The sequence below is a fragment of the Corvus cornix genome, chromosome Z (genome assembly GCF_000738735.6).
Source record: "Corvus cornix cornix isolate S_Up_H32 chromosome Z, ASM73873v5, whole genome shotgun sequence".
Lineage (NCBI taxonomy): Eukaryota > Metazoa > Chordata > Aves > Passeriformes > Corvidae > Corvus > Corvus cornix.
Window position 1 is genome coordinate 58817935 of NC_046357.1, and position 20106 is coordinate 58838040.

General features: G+C 39.0%; 1 protein-coding gene across 2 annotated transcripts in view; it reads right to left on the reverse strand.

Annotated features, from left to right (window-relative positions):
* The window catches only part of CCDC171 (coiled-coil domain containing 171), a 158950-nt gene that overhangs the window by 129537 nt on the left and 9307 nt on the right, over positions 1-20106 (reverse strand). For both annotated transcript variants that reach the window (XM_010392976.3, XM_010392975.4), the window contains exons 4-6: positions 18458-18632; positions 17165-17346; positions 12089-12235 (exon numbers count right to left, since the gene is read on the reverse strand). In XM_010392976.3, coding sequence (XP_010391278.2) covers positions 12089-12235; positions 17165-17346; positions 18458-18632 — 504 coding nt within the window. The remainder of the gene's footprint in view (positions 1-12088; positions 12236-17164; positions 17347-18457; positions 18633-20106) is intronic.

Here is a 20106-nt window from a genome sequence, read left to right on the forward strand (position 1 = left end):
ACACATTAAAAAATAATTTTTACATATATAGATTATTAAATTAATATTTTCTATTTAATTAAGTAAATTGATGTAACATTATGTTATTGCTGCATTTTTTATAATCAGCTAGGATCAGAAATAAAAAAAAAAGTTAAACATTCTACCTATTGCCCCACTATTTGCTCACCTGAAGCAACATAACCAGAGTCTGTATGTTCTGAAATACATTACAATAGAGCATCTACAATTTCATAAATGAGACATGATGCACAGAAAAGATTCTTCGAAAATTTATCTGTTTAACCTACTTAATTTTAAAAAATCACAAATAGTGCCGCTGTACTTTCTAAGATTATTCTCATTAAGAATGTCTTCAAAAAGGGTAAGAAGGACCCAGGGAACTACTAGCCAGTCAGGCCTCACCCCAATCCCTGGAAAGGTGATGGAGTGCCTCCTTCTGGATACCATCTCTATCAACATGGAGAACAAGAACGCAATCAGAGAAGTCAGCATGGGTTCAGCAAAGGGAAATCATTCTTAGACAATCTGATTGACTTCTATGATGGGACAACTACCTGGATGGATGAGGGAAGAGCAGTGCATACTGTCTACCTGGACTTCAGCAAGGCTTTCAACACTGTCTTCCACAACATCCTATAGACAAACTAGGAAGTGTGGCCTGGACGAGTGGACAGTGGGGCGGACTGAGAACTGTCTGAAGGGCAGATCCCAGAGTTGTGACCCAAGGCTGGAGGCCTGTCACTACTGTGTCACAAGATTCAGTACTGGGCCTAGTATTGTTGAACTTCTCCATCAGTGACTTGGACGAAGGGGCAGATGCCTCCTCAGCAAGTTCATTGATGACACAGAGCTGGGAGCAGGGGCCAATACCCCAGAGGGCCGTGCAGCCCTTCAGAAGGGCCTCGACAGGGTAGAGAGATGGGCAGAGAAGAACTGTCTGAACTCCAACAAAGGCAAATGCAGGATCCTGCACTGGGGAAGGAACAACCCCAGGCACCAGCACAGGCTGGGGTCTGATCTGCTGGGAAGCAACTCTGTGGAGAAGGACCTGGGGGTCCTGGTGGACAAGAAGCTGTCCATGAGCCAGCAGTGTGTGCTGGTGGCCAAGAAGGCCAGTGGTGTCCTGGGGTGCATTAGGAAGAGCACTGCCAGCAGGTGGAGGGAGGTGATGCTGCCCCTGTACTCAGCCCTGGTGAGGCACATCTGCAGTGCTGTGTCCAGTTCTGGGCTCCTCAGCACAAGAGAGACATGGAGTTGCTGGAGCTGGTCCAGCAGAAGGCTAGAAGGATGATTAGGGGACTGTGGAGCATCTCCCTTATCAGGAGAGTCTGAGACAGTTGGGCCTGTTCAGCTTTGAGCAGAGATGGCTGAGAGGGGACCTCATCAACGTCTGTGAGTATCTGAAAGGAGGGTGTCAGTGGATGGATCCAGGCTCTGCTTGGTCATGCCGAGCAATAGCATGAAAGGCAACAGGCACAAATTGACACACAGGGAAGTTCCACCTGAACATGAGGAAGAACTTCTTTACTGTGCAGGTGACTGAGAACTGGAACAGGTTGCCACGACAGGTTGTGGAGTCTCCCTCACTGAAGACATTCAAGAACCATCTGGACACAATCCTGTGCAATGTGCTCTGAGATGACTCTCCTTCAGCAGGGAGGTTGAACCAGATGACCCAGTGTGGTCTCTTCCAACCTGACCTATTCTGTGACTCTGTGAAAAATAGCTTGATTAGGACACTTTATATCACTTTATATATATTCTCTAGGTATTATTCCTTCCAAACATCAGCTCCTAATTCACTTTGCCCTTAATAGAGAATTAGAAAACTATGTCCTGCTTCAGTTTGGAAGGACTCCTTAGCATCCTTCCACAGCTGAACATCTGTTAACAGGGCAGTTTTACTCAAAAAATTGTGCCAGCCTATTAAAAGTCAACAATAAATTAAAGTGATGTGGATTTCACTTCTTTTTTATAAGACTTAAAAACTCTGTCTGAAAATAATTCTATTTTAAGTTTCACAGAAGACAAAGGAAGCAGTGAGGAAGGTATCTATTACAACATTTAGAGTGGGAAATGTAATTCAAAAAAAAAAATTAAATTAAGAAATGGAAACTTCACTGAGAATATTTCACTGCATACCCTAAAGAGCAAAAACACTTTTCTGTCTTTAGCTGGCTTGTTCAAGTGTCTGTTCTTACAGCAAACACTGAAATGAAAAAAGTGATTTTGCGAGTAAAGTTTTCAGGCACAACATACTAATTCACAAGCTCTGTACTGAATTTCACTTCTAAGTCTTATTTTATTTCCTGAGCACCTATCCGAAGTAGAACTATGCCTTCATCTCAGCCTCACTCCAGCTGAAACCAGAGATGCAAAACACCATCAAAATGGTTAACTTATCCTCTCAAATGGAAGCCCCTAAAAATGTTAGATTTTTTCAGTCTCAAGATGAAAAATAAAAACTGAAATAACAAATAATAGCTTGAATGAGGGCATGTGCAAGAACTAAAAACTGGAGCAACATGATTCTCCCAAACAGAACATACCAGTATCACTTCTTGGTACAGCTCTTTAAAAGAAGAGTCTGTCTTCTAAGTTAACATGATGGACACTAAATGCAAGGACAAGCCATGTGGTCCGAAGGAAACAAAAATTCCCAGAAATATAGAAACCTCAGTCCTAAGAAAATCCTGGGCTGTAAGTGAAGAAGGCAGGAGCAGGCAGACATCTCTAAGTGCCAATATATCATTCTTTTGACGTCTGAAGTAGGAGCAATTCCATTTAAACAGTAACATTTGTAGATGTTGCCTTTGTGTTGCCACAAGTCACTGAAGAATTAACTTGTAGGATTAGTATGCCTATAAAAAAAAAAGCACTGGCAAAAATTAGGATTTCAGCCACAGACATCTGTGATGAACTCTGGAATAGGAGAAACAGCTCCTTTTTACAAACAAGACAGTGTATCTAGCCTACTGGAAAAGAGTTATGAATGCTCTTCCTAACCAAAGAAGAGCCAGATGTACCTGACAGGTATCCAGTGTAAAGCATTCAAACAGATTCAAGATAGTATACAGAGAAAAATCATATTAGAAACTAGAAATCAAACTTTGACACAAAAGTATCATCTTACAAATTGTATCCCCATATAAAGGCATGAGAAAAGTGACTTCTTCAAAACTGGTGTTTCTTCCTACAGTTAAACACCTCAATGCCCTATTGTTGCTTTTGAAGCTCCTCTTCTTCTAGACTTTGATTATTTAAAGCTTTGCCTCAGTAGTTTGTTACAATTTTGATTTTTAAAATCCTGTTTAAATTAGTTCACTTACCTCCAAAAAACAAAGAGCCAAGGAAAGAAACAAATCTTTTCATTCAAGATAAGTCACTGTCAGAGATTTGACAGAACTACCACTAATTTTTTGCATTATTAGAAACCAAAGATGAAGAGTAAACTGTGTTCTTTCCAAAAGTCTCAGAAGATTACTCAGGCAAACCTTAATCTTATTTTACCAGTCTATATACTATATCCAAAAGATCGGATGCTTAAAAGAGCTTGCAGAAAAGCTACATATGTGTATTGAGGAAGTCATGTAAATTCTGACTGTGGAGCAATAAATATTCTTTTTCCTCTGCTCTATGATTACCTTGCTGAAGCTCACCGTTCACCATAACTCTAGCAAATTTAAACAAAGTCAGATGCCAGCAAATCATTGAGAAATCAGTCAGAAAAAAACCCCAAACTTTATGAGAGATATCAAACCACCCACTACCACTTAAGCATGGCTAATCAATACAGATTTATTAATAGAAAAAAATTCAGATTTGCTTAGACTGCTCTAAGGAAAAGAATCTTGGTATTTCAGTCTATTGAACTGCACATCAGCCATAGAACTTGCACCTGAATCCGAAGCTGAGTCTGAAGACTCAGCTGGGAAGAACACAGCTGCAACAAAATGCCATATAGAAAATCTATTCTATCTTGCTGATGAAGGTTCAAACAGGTTCTACTTATATGCACTTCATTTCACAGTGAGAAGCTGCATACTCCACCAGTGAGAGCCATCTACTACACATTCCATGAGTAGAAGAAAAATGTCAGGGATGAGTCTAACCTGTAAAACCATGGTAAGAATTCCAAAAGGAGAAATAGGAAGGAGTTTTGTTTTCCTCTCTGACAAACAGAAAGACACTAGTATCAGAATCAAGTTAGACAGGCAAACGTCTTTGAATCAAATGAAAGATGAGAATCAGTATCCTTACTGAATCACGTCTGAAAATTTTACATGATGCTTGTCTACACAAAAGAGGCTGTGTGAAAACAATCTAGAGCAAGCTTGCAGGCCACAGATATCCAGATCATAGGCTTTTATCTCGGAGTCAAATGGGAATACATTCTGGTTTAACATGGAAAGCTTCTTGTCAGGTCCAAATCCATCTCAAAGATGGATCAAAAAGTGAGTTCTCCACTGATTACACAGTGTTTGCTCATCCAACATGGAAAACATTGGTTATACAAAAAGATTCAGTCCCTTGTAACTTTCATGTGCACCTAACAAGACATATGAAGGCAGACATCTTACTTAAAATAGAAGACACAAACTCATGGAATTTCTGAAGTTTCCTTAGATATTCAAGCTGATTGATTTCAGCCATAATTTAAAGAACAAATCTGGGATCAGTTTCCATGATAGCACAGACAATTTTGACTTTTGAGATACACTAAATAAAACTGACTAAGAAAAATTCAATGCCAGCGTTTAAACTTTCAGGCAAACATGCTTAGGTTTAATCTCTTAAGGTTCTGTCACTTTTTTCAGTGTCCCGTTGCATATCAATGCTAATGTGGTTTCTAGGAGACACTTTCTACACACTTACAGTTTCCAGTACCATTTTCCAAACTGTCCTTTGTAGCTTCCACTTTTTTGTCCCTCAGACTTGCCTGAAGTACTGCAATATTGTGAGTAGTGGTGTACTCCATACTGAAAGCCTTAATTTAGTACCTACATGATACATTGTGCAATACCACATCTGCTGTTTGACATTTACATTTAGATAAAAATACCCTTTATCAGACAAGCAACTAGGAAAACAGTAGGGGAAAAGAAGCAAAAGATACATTTACAACACTAACTAAGCTTAGATATAGCAATGGAAATAAGTTTTCTCTTTTCTGCTTCTATTTAAACCCCTTCTGCAAGATGGTTCAGTTATCAGGATACTTACACTTACCCAAGGCTTATGTCCAACCACTATGTGAAATGCTCAGCCAAGATAGTTTTAAGTGAAGAGGACACACATGTGCCTCATATCTGGATCAGCATACAACCATTCTGTTTGTGTTTCCATATTCAGACTCAGATCTTTTTCCTACTTAAAAGCATTTCCCTATGGCTCATAGCTTAAACCAGGGGGTCTAAACACAACTGTGGGAGATGTGCTGACCACTTCCACCTAGTGTTAGAAACACTGATACCTCTTGATCATGGTAAGGTGGAGCCATCTCCTGTCCGGAAAATAAACAACCTTTTAGTAACTATAAAGTTACTTAAATACAAATAATTCTTAACCACTGAAGTAAATGTTCTTTTAGCCTGACAATGTGGCTAAGCCTCACTATACACATTTCCTGTACTTAAAGTCTAGGGAAGCATGTCTCAGTGACAGAATAGCCATGCTTGACCTGCATGACACCGGATAAACAATTACACTGGCATGGGAGCTACAAGATAAGCCAAATGCTTGACTTTAGGTTAAAGAAAGGGTAAAAACAACTAGGACTGCTGAACTGATATAGTTTGGTTGCCTTTGGATGAAGTCCAATCCAATCTCCTACTGAGCTGCAGCTGGAGAAGCCATCTGAGCTGCACCCCCTTTCTAAAGTCCTTTATGGGAGAAAGATTACTCTTTTGGTTCTCATGCTCAGTAGATAGTAAAGACCTTAACAGTACATGAATTGACACTGTTACTCTATACATGCACATAGACAAGACTCATGTGACTTGTTGCTAACTCCTCGTGAGGGCTACATGAAACAGTTTTGAAACAACTTTGGTCTGAAAGTAAGATAAGACTAACCAGTCTCCAAACTGGACTTCAATAATATCATGACACAGGAGACTATGAAGAGGAAGCTCCTCTCTGAGAGGAAGTCCATTAGCATAGAATCATAGAATAGCTTGTGTGCAAAAAAATACTAAAGATCACCCTCCACTAAGCCACCTCACTCAAAGCCCCATCCAACCTGGCCTTGAACCCTGCGAGGGATGGGGCACCTACAGCTTCTACAGGCAGCTACTTCCAGTGCCTCACCACCCTCACAGTAGAGAAATTCTTCATAATATCTAATCTAAACCTACTCTCAATTTAAAGCCATTCCCTCTTGTTCTATCACTATATGACTTTGTAAAAAGTCTTTCTCCAGCTTTTTTGTAGGCTCCTTTTGGTACTGGAAGGCTGCTATAAGGTGTCCCCAGAGCCTTCTCTCCTCCAGGCTGAACAGTCCCAACTCTCTCAACTGGTCTTTATTGGACAGGTGCTCCAGTCCCCCAGTCATCTTTGTGACTCCCTCCTGTTGGACCTCTGTTGGGCTCACTCCAACAGGTCCATGTACTTCTTACGTTGGGGACCCTATTACTGGATGCAGCACTGCAGGTGGGGTCTCACCAGGGCAGAGCAGAGGGGCAGAATCCCCACGCTCATCCTGCCGGCCATGCTGCTTTGGATGCAGCCCAGGATATGCAGGTGGGTCTCTGAGCTGCGAGCGCACACTGCTGGGTCCTGTCCAGCCTCTCATCCACATCAGCACCCCCCAAATCTTTCCCCACAGGGCTCCCACTCCATTCTCTGCCCAGCCTGTATTTGTGCTTCAGATTTCCCTGAGCCAGGTGCAGGACCCTGTACTTGGCCATGCTGAACTTCATGAGGTTTGCACAGACCCATTTCTCAGGCCTGTCAAGGTTCCCCCGGATGGGATCCCTGCCCTCCAGCGCATCAACTGCACCACATAGCTCAATGTTGTCAGCAAACTTGCTGAGGGTGCATTTGATCCCACCATCTGTGCCACTGACAAAGATGTTAAAAAGCACTAGTCCCAATACCAATCCCTGTTTGACGAATGCTTTCTACTTGGACATCAAGCCATCAACCACAATCCTTTGAGGGCAACCATCCAGCCAACTGTTTATGCACCAAGTGTTCAGCCATCAAATCCATGTCTCTCCATTTTAGAGACAAGGATGTTGTACAGGACAGTGTCAAATGCTTTGCAGAAGTCATTATGTCAGTGAGCTTGTCACTGGAGAAATACAACTTTGGAGCCACCACAGAGCTCCCATTACAAAAACTGCAGTGCTTAGAATCCTCTAAGTACATAGTACTAAATATTTTTATCTAGAGAAAGTATACCTCTTTTGTTAGATATAGAGATATAAAGATCTACATATACATGTAAGTATACTACATACTAAGCATGTAGTAAATAATATGTGAGAGCCACAGCACCTAGAATTCCTAGATGACAGTTATGCTTTGTGGAGACACTAGAAAGCAGATGATGAAGTAGGAGTAAGTTGTCAAGAAGTGTGTAGTCATAGATGACAAACAGTTTAACAGTCAGCTGACTGAGGAATGTGTCCTTTCCTGCATTGCTTGGAGCTTTTGCAAGTCTTTCTGATGAGAACCATAACTTACTTAACAGTGCAGTTCATAAAGAGAAAAAAACCCAAAACGTACGTTTGCAGTTTTGGGAGGGGTTAGTTTTGTTTTCAGTTGAGATCTAAGTTTCATCTTTCACTAACTTAGATAGAGTGAGAAATAAGCCCACAGCCTTCAAGTATTGCACATACATATACCTCCTACAAACAGAGATACTAACCATTCTCCAAGTCCTCTTTGCAGTCATCTCCCCATCACAGCAGCATTACCAAGCTAATACAAGCACACATGTTTAGCGCCACGTGTCAGTATACACACCGGACACAAGGGAAGTAGAAACGGCAATGTGAAAGCTAATGGAATGGTCTCTAAATGGAAACTAAAAGTCTCAGAAATACGACAATACACTCAGTCTCAGAAATTAAACAGACCAAGTTATGGAACATTTTTCAGGCCTCATAAGAAAGACTTAAAAAATTTGAGAGACCTGAAGCTTCAGCTTACTAAGAGTTGGCAGCCTCAAACACATTAAAAAAAATAATAGAAAATTATTGTATTTCTAGGAATAAGGCAAAGAGTTTGAAATTTATAAACTAATAATTTTGTTTCTTGTGGTAAAATCCACATTCTCATTGCAAAACCACATTCCCACCCTTCCTTTTGGCTGCATATATCACAAGAAACACTATTTTTATATTAAAAGTTTTCTGTATTTCCCAAGAATCCTCATTAAAAATTGAGCTCAAGGCTAAAATAAAAGACACTGGTTCTGGAAAACTGATTATCATAAGTAGTATTATCTTGATGAGTTAAATAGCAATAGATCAGTAATTTATTTGGCTACTGATCCTCAGGCTAAAAAGGCAGAATGATATCTGAGGTTCTCAGTCTCAGATTTTTCTGGCACCGTGTATTTTCTACTTCAGAAGCACTCCAAGTCTATGCAACGCATGGGTATCACTGGAAACTGGAAAGCTAGCAGGTTAGACAGTGCAGCAACAGCTATCTTTCAACTGAAAAGTCCACAGAAACTTACTGTTATTCTTTCTCTTAATTTCTAACTCTGGAAACTAGAAATTTCCTCTTTTCGACCACGATCAGAGTGATCATTGAGGGATAAAACCAGATGAATATTTGAAGAAAAAAAAAATTTAAAAAAACCAAAATGGGGGGCAGGCAGGCTTTTTGCACACTCCTTTCTTTATAATAGTCTGTTGGATATAATTCTTCATATGAGTGTCATTGTACTACAAGAAAAAATTCTAACTTTAACATTTCCTTCCATTAAGAAAACCCAAGTATTTTTCAATGGATTTCTCCCTCATGTCCAGCAGAGGGTAGCAAAAGAACAGATTTGTGAACTCCAGAGAATGTTCATCGCCATTGCGTTTCAAGTAGTGCATAATATAAGATTTTAAGATTGGGGTTTTAAGTAGAATTACACTACTCCTCACAAAATCACCTTAAGAAGTTTGTTCTCATCACCAATAACTTAAGTATACATTTGGTAACCAAATGACCATTAACATGAGGTAGTCAGCATGGAAATTGAAGATATATATCCTATATCCATCAATTTCAATCTCTAAGCTAAAAATTCTATTAAGAGATAAGAAAAATACAGAGCTACTTCATGAAAAAATGTAGACAGTTCTGTCTGGGGCATACTACTTTAAGGCTTCGATATCTGAATGGAAATTCAGCTTGGATACTGATATTATGATGCGCTTAGTGGATGAAGGAAGTTATGGATGTTACATCTCTAGTCTTTAATAAAGGCTTTGATACCATTTCCCACAGCATACTCCTGGAGAAACTTGCTGCTTATGGTGTGGACAGGTACACTGTTTGCTAGGCAAAGAACTAGCTAGATGGCCAGGCCCAGAGAGTGGTGGGACCAGATGTACATCCAGCTGGCACTTGGTCACCAGTGAGGCTCCCCAAGGCTCAGAATTGGGGCCACTCCTGTTTAATATCTTTATTGATGATCTGGATGAGGGGATTGAGTGCACCTGTGTTTGCAGATGACACCAAGGTGGGCAGCAGTGTTGATCTGCTGGAGGGTAGGAGGGCTCTGCAGAGGGAGCTGGAATGGCTGAAGAGATGGGCCAAGACCAGTGGGCATGACATTTAACAAGGCCAAGTGCTGAGTCCAGCACTTCGGCCACAACAACCCCAGGCAGTGCCACAAAGCTGGGGGCAGAGTGGCTGGAAAGCTGCTCAGCAGAAAAGGACCTGAGGGTGCTGGTGACAGTGGCTGAACATGAGCCAGGGTGTGCCCGGGTGGCCAAGAAGGCCAGTGGCATCCTGGCCTGTGTCAGCAATTGTGCGGCCAGCAGGACCAGGGAACTCATTCCAGATAAGGGATTGTCCCCCTGTACCCAGCACTGGTGAGGACACGCCTCAAATTCTGTGTTCAATTCTGGGCCTGTCAATTCAGGAAGAACATCAGGGTGCTGGAGTATGTCCAGAGAAGGGCAATGGAGCTGGGAAAGGGTCTGGAGCACAAGTTCTGTGAGGAGTGGCTGATGGAGCTGGGGTTATTTAGCCTGGAAAAGAGGAGGCTCGGGGAGATCTTATCACTCTCTACAACTGCCTGATGGGAGGCTGTAGCCAGGTGGGGGTTGGTTTCTTTCCCCAAGTAGTAAGTGACAGAATGAGAGGAAATGGCCTCAACCTGTAACAGTGGAAGTTTAGACTGGATATGAGGAAAAAGTTCCTCATGGCAAGGGTTGCAAAGCATTGGAAGAGGCTTCCCAGGGAAGTGGTATAATCACCATCTACAAGGTTATTGTAGGCCCTTTCAGATAATTACACACATGCAATTTACTTTTAAGATGGTAGAGTGAGATGAAAGCTGACAAAACAATATGTATTGAAGTCTAATCTAGTTTGGTTTTTTTGATTCAAAGACTTGTGCTAATTTTCTTTAACTTTCAAATGCAAAAGGTTTCATCACATACTTTTCCTTAATCACTGCTTGAATAGTACCACAAGACTAATTTTTCTGTAGACTGAATATATTTTCTTACATTATTAAGATATTCAGAAAGTTAAAATAGTTTAACAAAAATTAAGAAGCAAAAAAAATTTTATCTGATTGTGGTTAATAGGTAGAATTCCCTGATAAGATCATCATTAGGGTATAGCAATTGTACATTTTCAAGGAACTAAGTGCTTTCTTTTCAAATTTACATATGGTGGGTATATTCAATCAAAATATTTAGAAAGATAAACTATTTGCTGCCTTGCTCCTCCTCCTTTCAGCTCATAACTTCTCTGTTAGTATATGAAAAGCCATGAAGTCACAAGAAGAGTCCTTATTCAAGTACTTGGAAGCAAAACTCTGTTTTTTAAAAGGGGTATTGGAACTCCACAGTATGCAACAATTTCCAACTGAAGGCAATTCCACCTAGGCCAGTAAGTGCAGCTCAAAATACATGACAATAGATTTCCTGTAGCATTCTTTGAGGGCACAAAGGTCTACCTTATTGGTCAATAAGTCAGTGTTTTTAGTTGATGAGCTTTGATCTTCCCTGTAGGAATTTTCTTTTGTGCTTCATCTTTAATGCAGGACTCTACCTACCTAGAAATCAATGCTTAAAACATTTCTTTTGCCTTTAAGAGAAAAACAACAGAAAAAAACCACAGCTGAAAACTATGCCACTTGTTTCTTTAAGGTCTTTTAGAAGTGACAGTTCTTTTAAATTCATTGGAGAAAATATTTAAAGATGCATTTGGTAGAAAACATACATCAGGATAAAGAATTGTCCACTCACTATGCTTTTCTGCAATGACAAATGTTCTACCAAGAAAGTCTTGATCCAGACTGTACATACAGATAACATAACTACTACAAAGCCTATCAGTGGATAAATAAAATATTGAAACTTAGGAGGAAACTAGCTTTTTAGTGTAAACAGCATATTTACAAAGTCGCAACTCTCAAAAACTAGAGACTTCTCAACCATGGGTGTAACTCAACAGAGAGGAGAACTAAGCCTGCAGTAACTAACTCTAGACAGGAAGAGGCTGCTGTGAGACCATTGTCATCTTCCAATATTCTACTCCCTCACCCAGCACAACATCTGGCAATTTTTGCAGCTCCAGCAGATTCTCCACCAGAAATCCAATAAACCAAAAATATAAGAAGATAGACAAATTAAGACATTTAGATTTCCTAAAGCAAAGTTAGCCTTGTTTTCACACTTAAATAAACCTTTTCCTATCTGCTGTTCAAACATGAGTCTCAAGCCAAGCTCATAATATAAGTGGCATTCATCTGCTCAGCCTTTTCTGCAAAACAGATGTTCAATATTTTGTTCATCAAGTACTTAGAATTACAGCCTAACTGGAAGGTTCCATCCCTCAAAAATTAAATTGCTCAGTGTCAGTGCTGTTGAAACTAATAGCAATAGTCAAAAAGCCTTACTTCAAGTTCCTTTCTAAGTCTCTTCTCTCGTTCGGTGCTGCATTTAAGTTCATTGGCTTGGCTTCTCAGCACCTCATTCCAGCCACTATGTTCCACCTCCACATCTCTCAATTTCTTGCGCACATTTTGCAGTTCATTATTCAGCTCCTACAAAAAAAATAAGGCATTAAGAGTTATGTTTTCTAATATAAAGTATTATAGTAGAAGTATCAAAAGAGGAAAGACTGCATCAGAACAAGTTATTAAAATCTAATATGTCAGCACATGTCAACCATTTACCATAAGATATGCTCTTCATTCACCACCAGGTAACATGTGTTGGCTCAAAACTCACTATGAACATGACCTTCTGCAGTAATACTAAAATCAGAGCCAATTCTCCGCAGGAAACCTTTCTCTAAAGGACTAAAAGGCTGCTCCTCCAATCTGTTCTCTCTCACAGCTCAATAGCAATGGTGGAGAGGGAAACAGTTAAGTGCATTTGATGAAATGATACATAGACAGAAGTTTTACTTTGTTATTATTTTAACTGTTAGAACTTCAAATCAAATAATCAGACATTTGTTGAAAGTTACTCCCATAGACTAAATATTCTTAATTTCTACTGTTCTGAGGACTTTTCTGTCTAGAAACTGAATTTAAAAATTAGCTACATGAACTATGAAGTTCTCATAAAGATAAAATAACTAAACTGTTCCCCACCACAATTTCTGCTTTCGGAAGTTGAACCAAGCTACAGGTTGGTGTAATTACTAACACTATTGGACTCAGCAGCTCTATGGAGTCACTAACACAAAATCCTCATTCATGCCACACCAGACATGGTGGAAAGTAGCCAAATAATGAGCCCCCAGTAGCCTAGTGCATATTTAAGCTGGAGATTCCAGAAGCCTCAAAAAAGAATAGCTTTGGTCTAGTGGACAGGAGTAAGCTTTTCCATAACTAGTATCAGAAACAAGCTACAAATCCAGTGACTTAGCTGGAGGACCTTTGGAGAGCCAATTACTTCCAGTGCAAAACACAGAAAGATTACCGTAAGTCCTCCTGCTCATTTATTCCTATCAGTTATCGTGGCAAGAGACATTTTGTGAAAATAAACCAGTTGGTCTATAAATTCTGCTATTACTCTTACATCACATAATCTTTTTCCTGAAGATTACTAATCATAAGGCATCTGCAGAGCAGGGAGAAGAAGGAAAAGAAAATGAATTATTCATAAAGAATGATCCTTCAGAAGATTGAAATTTGACAGAACCATGTTTATACATGAAGGTCAAAGAAATACGAGTCTTTTCCAAAGTTCGGAAGATAAATTTTAGAAGTTATTAATGACTGAAGGTAGAAAGTTTTGGCCACTTAAGCATGACAATAGGGATTCATGACTCTCTTACTAACACCTAGCGCCACTCCATTATTATCAATTAGTAACTGAAAATTTTAATTTATTGTCTCTTTTTTCATGAAGAGGCACTATGGCACAATTTTTTGGCCTTCTCTGAAAAGGTAACAAGGAGCATGCCTGTGAAACAAGTGAACTGAAAAATAGGAACCTCAGTAAACCAAATACTGCAAAAACAGTCTACCTGGATATGGATTAAATTTAATGTAATCCTCTAACTTTTCCTGTAATACTAAGACAAGGAAGAGGTTTCTTCCCATCAGCATGGTAAAAAAAATATTTTTACTCAAATTTACAACTACTCTCATCTTCTCCATATTGCAAAGATACAAAAATATTACTCTTCAGATTTATCTTCCACATATCAACAAAAGTGAGCTGTGAAAACTGCATATAAAATCAGTAATAGATCATTTTCTGGAAAAATACTACTTCAAAATATTTCATGCTGGAAATGTAGTTAACACTAGCAGACAAAAACTGACATGAGTAATACCTCAAGCATGTTAAACAAGTCAACATGACTTTCAGAACCTTGAAGTCTCTGAACTTTTCAGACATGGTATGACTGTGTGAGACTGTTCCAGCAGTTACCTGCACTTAGAAGGTTCAGAAAGAAACACATTTCACCATGCTAAAAAAAACCTCTATATATACATGTGTATCTACATGTCATATACACACTGACTGTACATATTTGCTTATAAAAAACATGGCTGGTTGGATGGTTTAAAGTGTGTATAAACAACACAATTCGCCAATAGTCTAAGGAAAAACAGCGCTTCTGTGAACAAATACTATATTTCTGACTGACCACAAGATGATGCTATTGCACTTACTATTGAACTCCAACATCTTTCACCATGCACCAAACACTATGCTAAGCACACTCAATACAGCGCAGTACAAACCTTTCTCTGTTAGAAAGCAGAGAGGATTACTTTTCCTCCATATCATAGAGACACATTTTAGTAGATTAAACTGACTTCATTTCTATGACTACCTCAGCATTTTCATAGCCAAGTTCAGACTTGTAGTTCATGGTGCAGTTTTGGAACCAGCATTGACCATACATGCTTAGAATCTTGCTTCTATGTACGTATTAAGACCATTTTATTTAGCTTTCATCTCATAACTCAAAGTAACTATAAATTATTTAAAACAGGACTGTAAATACACAACACAAAAGACTGGAACACATTTGAAGTTTTAGTTAACAAACCGAGACCCATCTGACATTTATATGCCAAGTTAAATCAGTTAAGCTTTCAAACAACAACACAGTCAAGTCCAGCTTTAACATTTATGTATGTATTTTCTATTTCCCAGAATTTTGTAACTATGTATGACTATAACTAGGGTGATGGGCAAAGGAACACTACAATAGCAAAGCAGGAAAATTGAACTAAATTTGAAAATTTTACTATTCAAAGCACACTAGGAGTTGGCATCTAGTAGTGAATCACATTTAGTTCAGGAGTGAACAATTATATAGCTTTAGTACACTCTTCCAGCAAAACTCCTGCTTCTACAAACCACCTTCCACTTCTGAATAAACACACATTGACAGAGAACACAACGACCCAAGCAATCCACTGTTCCTTTTGATCTGAGAATAAACGTCACTTCCAAGAGTACAGAAAACTTCTTAAAACATCGTGCTTTTCATACAGTATTAAACGCACTGAATGTACTTCTGAACACTTTATACAAAAGATGACAAGTCCATTCCAAACCCTTCCCAACTTAACTCAGTCTACTGTTAGCCAGAACACAGAGCCAAACCTCCACTCTTAGCCTGCTTTACCCAGCAACTTAAAAAGAAAACTGTGTCTAAGTTTCCTCATAGCCTAAACCTAACCCTAGTTTTTTAAGCATTGACTTTGAAGGAAAACTGACTCATGTTTCTGTTGGTTTGAGAAGGACCTTAGGGTATCACCTGTCAAAGAGCTCACATATTTTTCTCTGAAACCTTCTCTTTCTTTTTCTTTTCCTAAACTATTCCTTTACAGTTCTCTCAATTAGTCTCTCAAAGTACTGTTCAACATATCCACAAAATTACTGAGGGGGAATTTCCTTTTTACCCTTCATTCAGAGAAAATTCAAATCGTGGGATCCTTTTCCACCATCAGGTCTCCTGGTAATTAAGACAAGCAACACAGTGCAACTCCTTTTGCAGTCCATGCACAGAAACACTATTTATCCACACACTACCTGATTTCTACTAGAGGTGTCATTATTGCACCACTCCTTCCAGATCTTGCCTTCAAACAGCTGAAGAGTCAGTACACAGTAGCTTTGCAATATACATAATTAAGGGATTGTCTCTGCCCTGTTTCTTTTGAGAGCTGTTCCTACATGTGCCATATAGAATCTGACCAATAGCACCGTAACATAGTACAACAGTTACTGGTTGTAAACAAACAGGTAGGTTTGCTGTCAGAACTCAGCTATCAAGCTGCCAGGCAAGGATTGTTTAGTGTCATTTTGGAAGACTGTTTGGTACTATCTCAGGCTTGGAGCTGACAGGATGGGAAGAAAGCAATCAGAAAACTTTCTACCGCTTGACCAGTGCCCATCTCAACTGAGACAAGTTTGTCACATCTTAAAAGGGACTATAAAGGAAGAAAATACATTAAAAAGTTAATCTTTTAGCAGCAATCTGTTCTCTGTGTACATCATGCAATGCAAATGTCTATCAGCCTTAACAGAGTCTCTGCATACAGTCCATTTTACGAAGAATACATAAAATGGAGTATATACAGCTGAATACATTCTTGTTTTTCCTCAAAATGGTATTCTCACATAGCTAAGATACAACATATGTAACTTGACATTTAAAAAGATTAAAGTCTAATTGAAGTACAGTGGTGTAATTGTTTGTGTCCCTGTGGAGCAAGTAAAAGTTAGGTATGTTCACTCAGCACTTCCACACCATAATGCTACATTATTTCTTCAAAACATATTTCAGTTTTGAATAGCTTGACTGCCTAAAAAAAGTGTAAAAACAAGCTTATACTTTTATTATTTTTTACACATTTGATACCCGAAGGATATATAAACATCAGTATAAATCAGGAAATACAATTACTAAAGAACAAAACCCCACACTCTAAAACAGATTACAAGACCATCTCTTGAGTATTAGGTGATTTTTATCTAACCAAATGGCAGAATTTCCAACAATGCTTATTTTTCATATGTGGTATGGAGTGAATTATTCACACGATACACATGTACAATGCACAGCTGGAAATCCTATTATCACTGTTCAGGTTCACTGAAAGTATGTGGTCTTCATATTACACAAACTATTTTCATAGTCACAGGCTATTGGATGTCAGACTCGGGGAAGTAACAGGGAAATGGAATCAGTGGGTGTGAGGTGCCCCTGATTTTACTCTGTATTGCATGACAGTGCAAATGGACTGTGCACTGGTAACTTGATTTAGGCATTTACCATCAAAATCAGCCACAACACATTTTATCAAAGCAAGAAAGACTGTGACACACCAAGTGTAACTTTATAAGGCTACCTTCTTCAGAAACACTCTGCAGCATTTAGCTTCTTGGGGAATTTTTCCTAAATCAGAAAGACCTCAACCCACTATACACTTCACACTAAGAAAGTTCCAGCCATTATCTCATGCAACTTTCCAACTATTAATACACCATACCAGTAAAATCGTTTCTACTTGGTTTCTTTCCTTAAGAAGGAATACATATTCATTGTTATAAATTCTGCTGATATCATCCTTCGCCCTTGCAAGTCTTTGCTGTTCTTCTTCCCACTTCTGTTGAGCATTGTGAAATGTTTTCTCAGTCTCTGTCACTTTCTGCTGAAGGTTTTCATTGAATACTATTGTTTAAAGAAAAAGAGAAAGAAAAAAAAAAACAAGTAGTACAGCAAAACATATCCAGAAAAAAAACCCCAAACACACAATAATCATCAGTTCTTCTGTATATTGTGATACCCTGTGGAACACTGCAACATTCACATTCCAGCACTGGAGAGCACCATCTTCACTAAGAAGAAACTAGAAAATTTTATGCTCCTATTGCATGTTTCCCAAAAGAACATAGGAATGGTTGAGAGATTTTTAAAAATTAAAACACTTTTTTCTCTTGGAAAAGAATAAAAACTTGAGATAACTCTTTGTGGGTCCCTTCCAAATCAGCATTTTCTATGATTCTGTGAATTGACATCTTTATAGAATGGAAGACTTATTTTCAGATTTCTACATTTTGCCAGTTGATTTCCAAATGTCATTTTTGATATAGATATTAGTCTGTATCAATTAAATTTGAGCTCAGTTTAAATGACCGTAAAGATAGGCACCTGTTCCATGAAAGAGAGTATCAACAAACCTAAGACAGGTTGGGCTACCAAGCAAAGATCTAGCTTTTCCAAGGAAAATTAACTGGTCCTTAACAGATTTAAATCTTCAGCCCACAAATGACCTGAGATGGGGAACACAGTATACACTCTTCTGTGAAAGCTTAAATGCCACAGAAGTCTTCCTAATCTGTAAGCAGCTTTACAGGAGAAAATACTTTACAATGGCTTTTCATTTTACTGAATACAACTAGCTGCATTGGCACTTAAGTCATCAGCACTTTTCAACAGATTTTTATTTCAAATCCATCCCAGATTTCTGACATCTCTTCCTAGTCAGAAAAGAATGAAATGAAGAGAACACATTAAGATGACACAGAGAATCAGTGGACACAATGATAGGAAAGGACTGTCAGACAGCTAGTTAGTTTTAATTCACACGTGAGACAGTAAGAGTTTTGTGAACTCTTAGGAGTTTTCAAAAGCTAAAAATGGATAAGAGACCAGAAACCTAAGAGAGATTCAAGAAAAACAGCAGTAACTAGAAAATTTAATTAAGTCCCCACTTCTCACTTACCTTACTGACATGAAACAGACTTAGCCTTTATTCCATCCTTACTTCTTTGAAACCTACCTTGCAGTTCCACAAGTTTGTTTTTTGCATCAGTTAACTCTTCTTCTGCAGTACGCATTTTCAGATGGGCACCTTTTCTGGCAACTGCCAGTTTGTACTCCAGACCTTGTCGAACAGCCTCTCCTCTCTCAAATTGCGACCGTAATTTGATTATCTGGTTTTCATAGTTGGACACCTAGAAAAAAAATTTCACAGAACTGCCAACAACGTTCCCTTGAAAAAGTGCAACATGTTACAGAAAGACACCTACAGAACATTTTTAAAAGATACTTGGAATCACATTCACAACTGCTATCTTATTCCATTTGAATTTGAAATACAATCTTGCAAATGCACGTTTATGCACACTTTGATACTTTACTGGTTTGTGCAAACTGATCCTTTTCCTAGATTAATTTCATCTACCTTAAACATACCCCTCTATTTTTCCAAAAATACACCACCTTAAAAAAACTAACCATATATTACTGTCATCTTCCTGCACCTCAGAGGAAAAAATGCCACAAGAGAAACATTATATTCCACAGACAGTTTTCTGGTAGCACTCAGAAAAACGATCATGTTGGGATACTAGACTATTAGACAACTAATAATTCACAAATATACATACGAGCGTAAAATTCAGCCCAATAATGCTCAGTAGTCAAACAGATGCTATTAATGCTAACACACAACAAACTAAGAATAGAAAACGCTTCCAAAAGGGATCTTATACAGGCTGAGAAACAATATTTCCTGCCAAAAACTGGATTCAGAAAATCAAAGTAAAGATATTTCAACACAGGAAGGTGGAAAGTAAAATACATATTCCTTCAGAACATCTACAAAGTCGCAAAATTCTTGTTAATGAGAACTTCATGCATGGGAAATCACCTGCTTTACAAAGGATTTCCTTGATACTGTTGTAGCAAACTAGTATTGAAATGAAGTAGCATCAAAAATACATTCAATTAATCTTTTCTTTAGTTTGAATATCAGTTTTCCCATTAACAAACACAGGAAAAGGTAGGTGCTGAGTTGTAATCAGTTTCAGCATATTGCTGCTAGGCACACTTCCCACATTTGCTAAAATGCCAATCTGGCAGTTGATAATCTGGTTTAAACTATGCTGCTGAAGAAGTAGTTTTACTACTATAGGTAGCAATTCTGCTCTAAGCAGTCTGTGGTGGCTGGTGAACATACATTACAAGGGACAGAGAGTTTCAGTAAGACAAGTCCCGAGTAACACAAGAACCACTTCTTGTTAGGGTGACCAAAAAGGCTTCTCCCAGGATGCATTGCTCTGTTCTATTAATTTATCCCAATTTGGATTCCCCGCTTGGCTGTCAGCCTCTACCTCCTCCTCACTCCCCCTGAGCTTCCCCACTGGACCCTGTTCCCAAGTCCCGCCTTTGCCCCAGCCCCGCATAAAACTGTGAGTTCTGGGCTCATGTTTGTATTTGCCTCTGTAACCTTCAACAGTGTAGCAGCAATGAATGCTCCTGGCGGAACGCACCCAAATGCCCTTCTGGACTCTTTGCTACCGACTGTAACACTGAACCCGCCCGTGCATCTGTGGGGGCACGCAGGACCCCATGGAGCTGGGCAGGGACAGTATTAGCAGTCTGCCCGGAGCAGTTGATGTGGGTGCTCATTCATCTTTTTTTGGC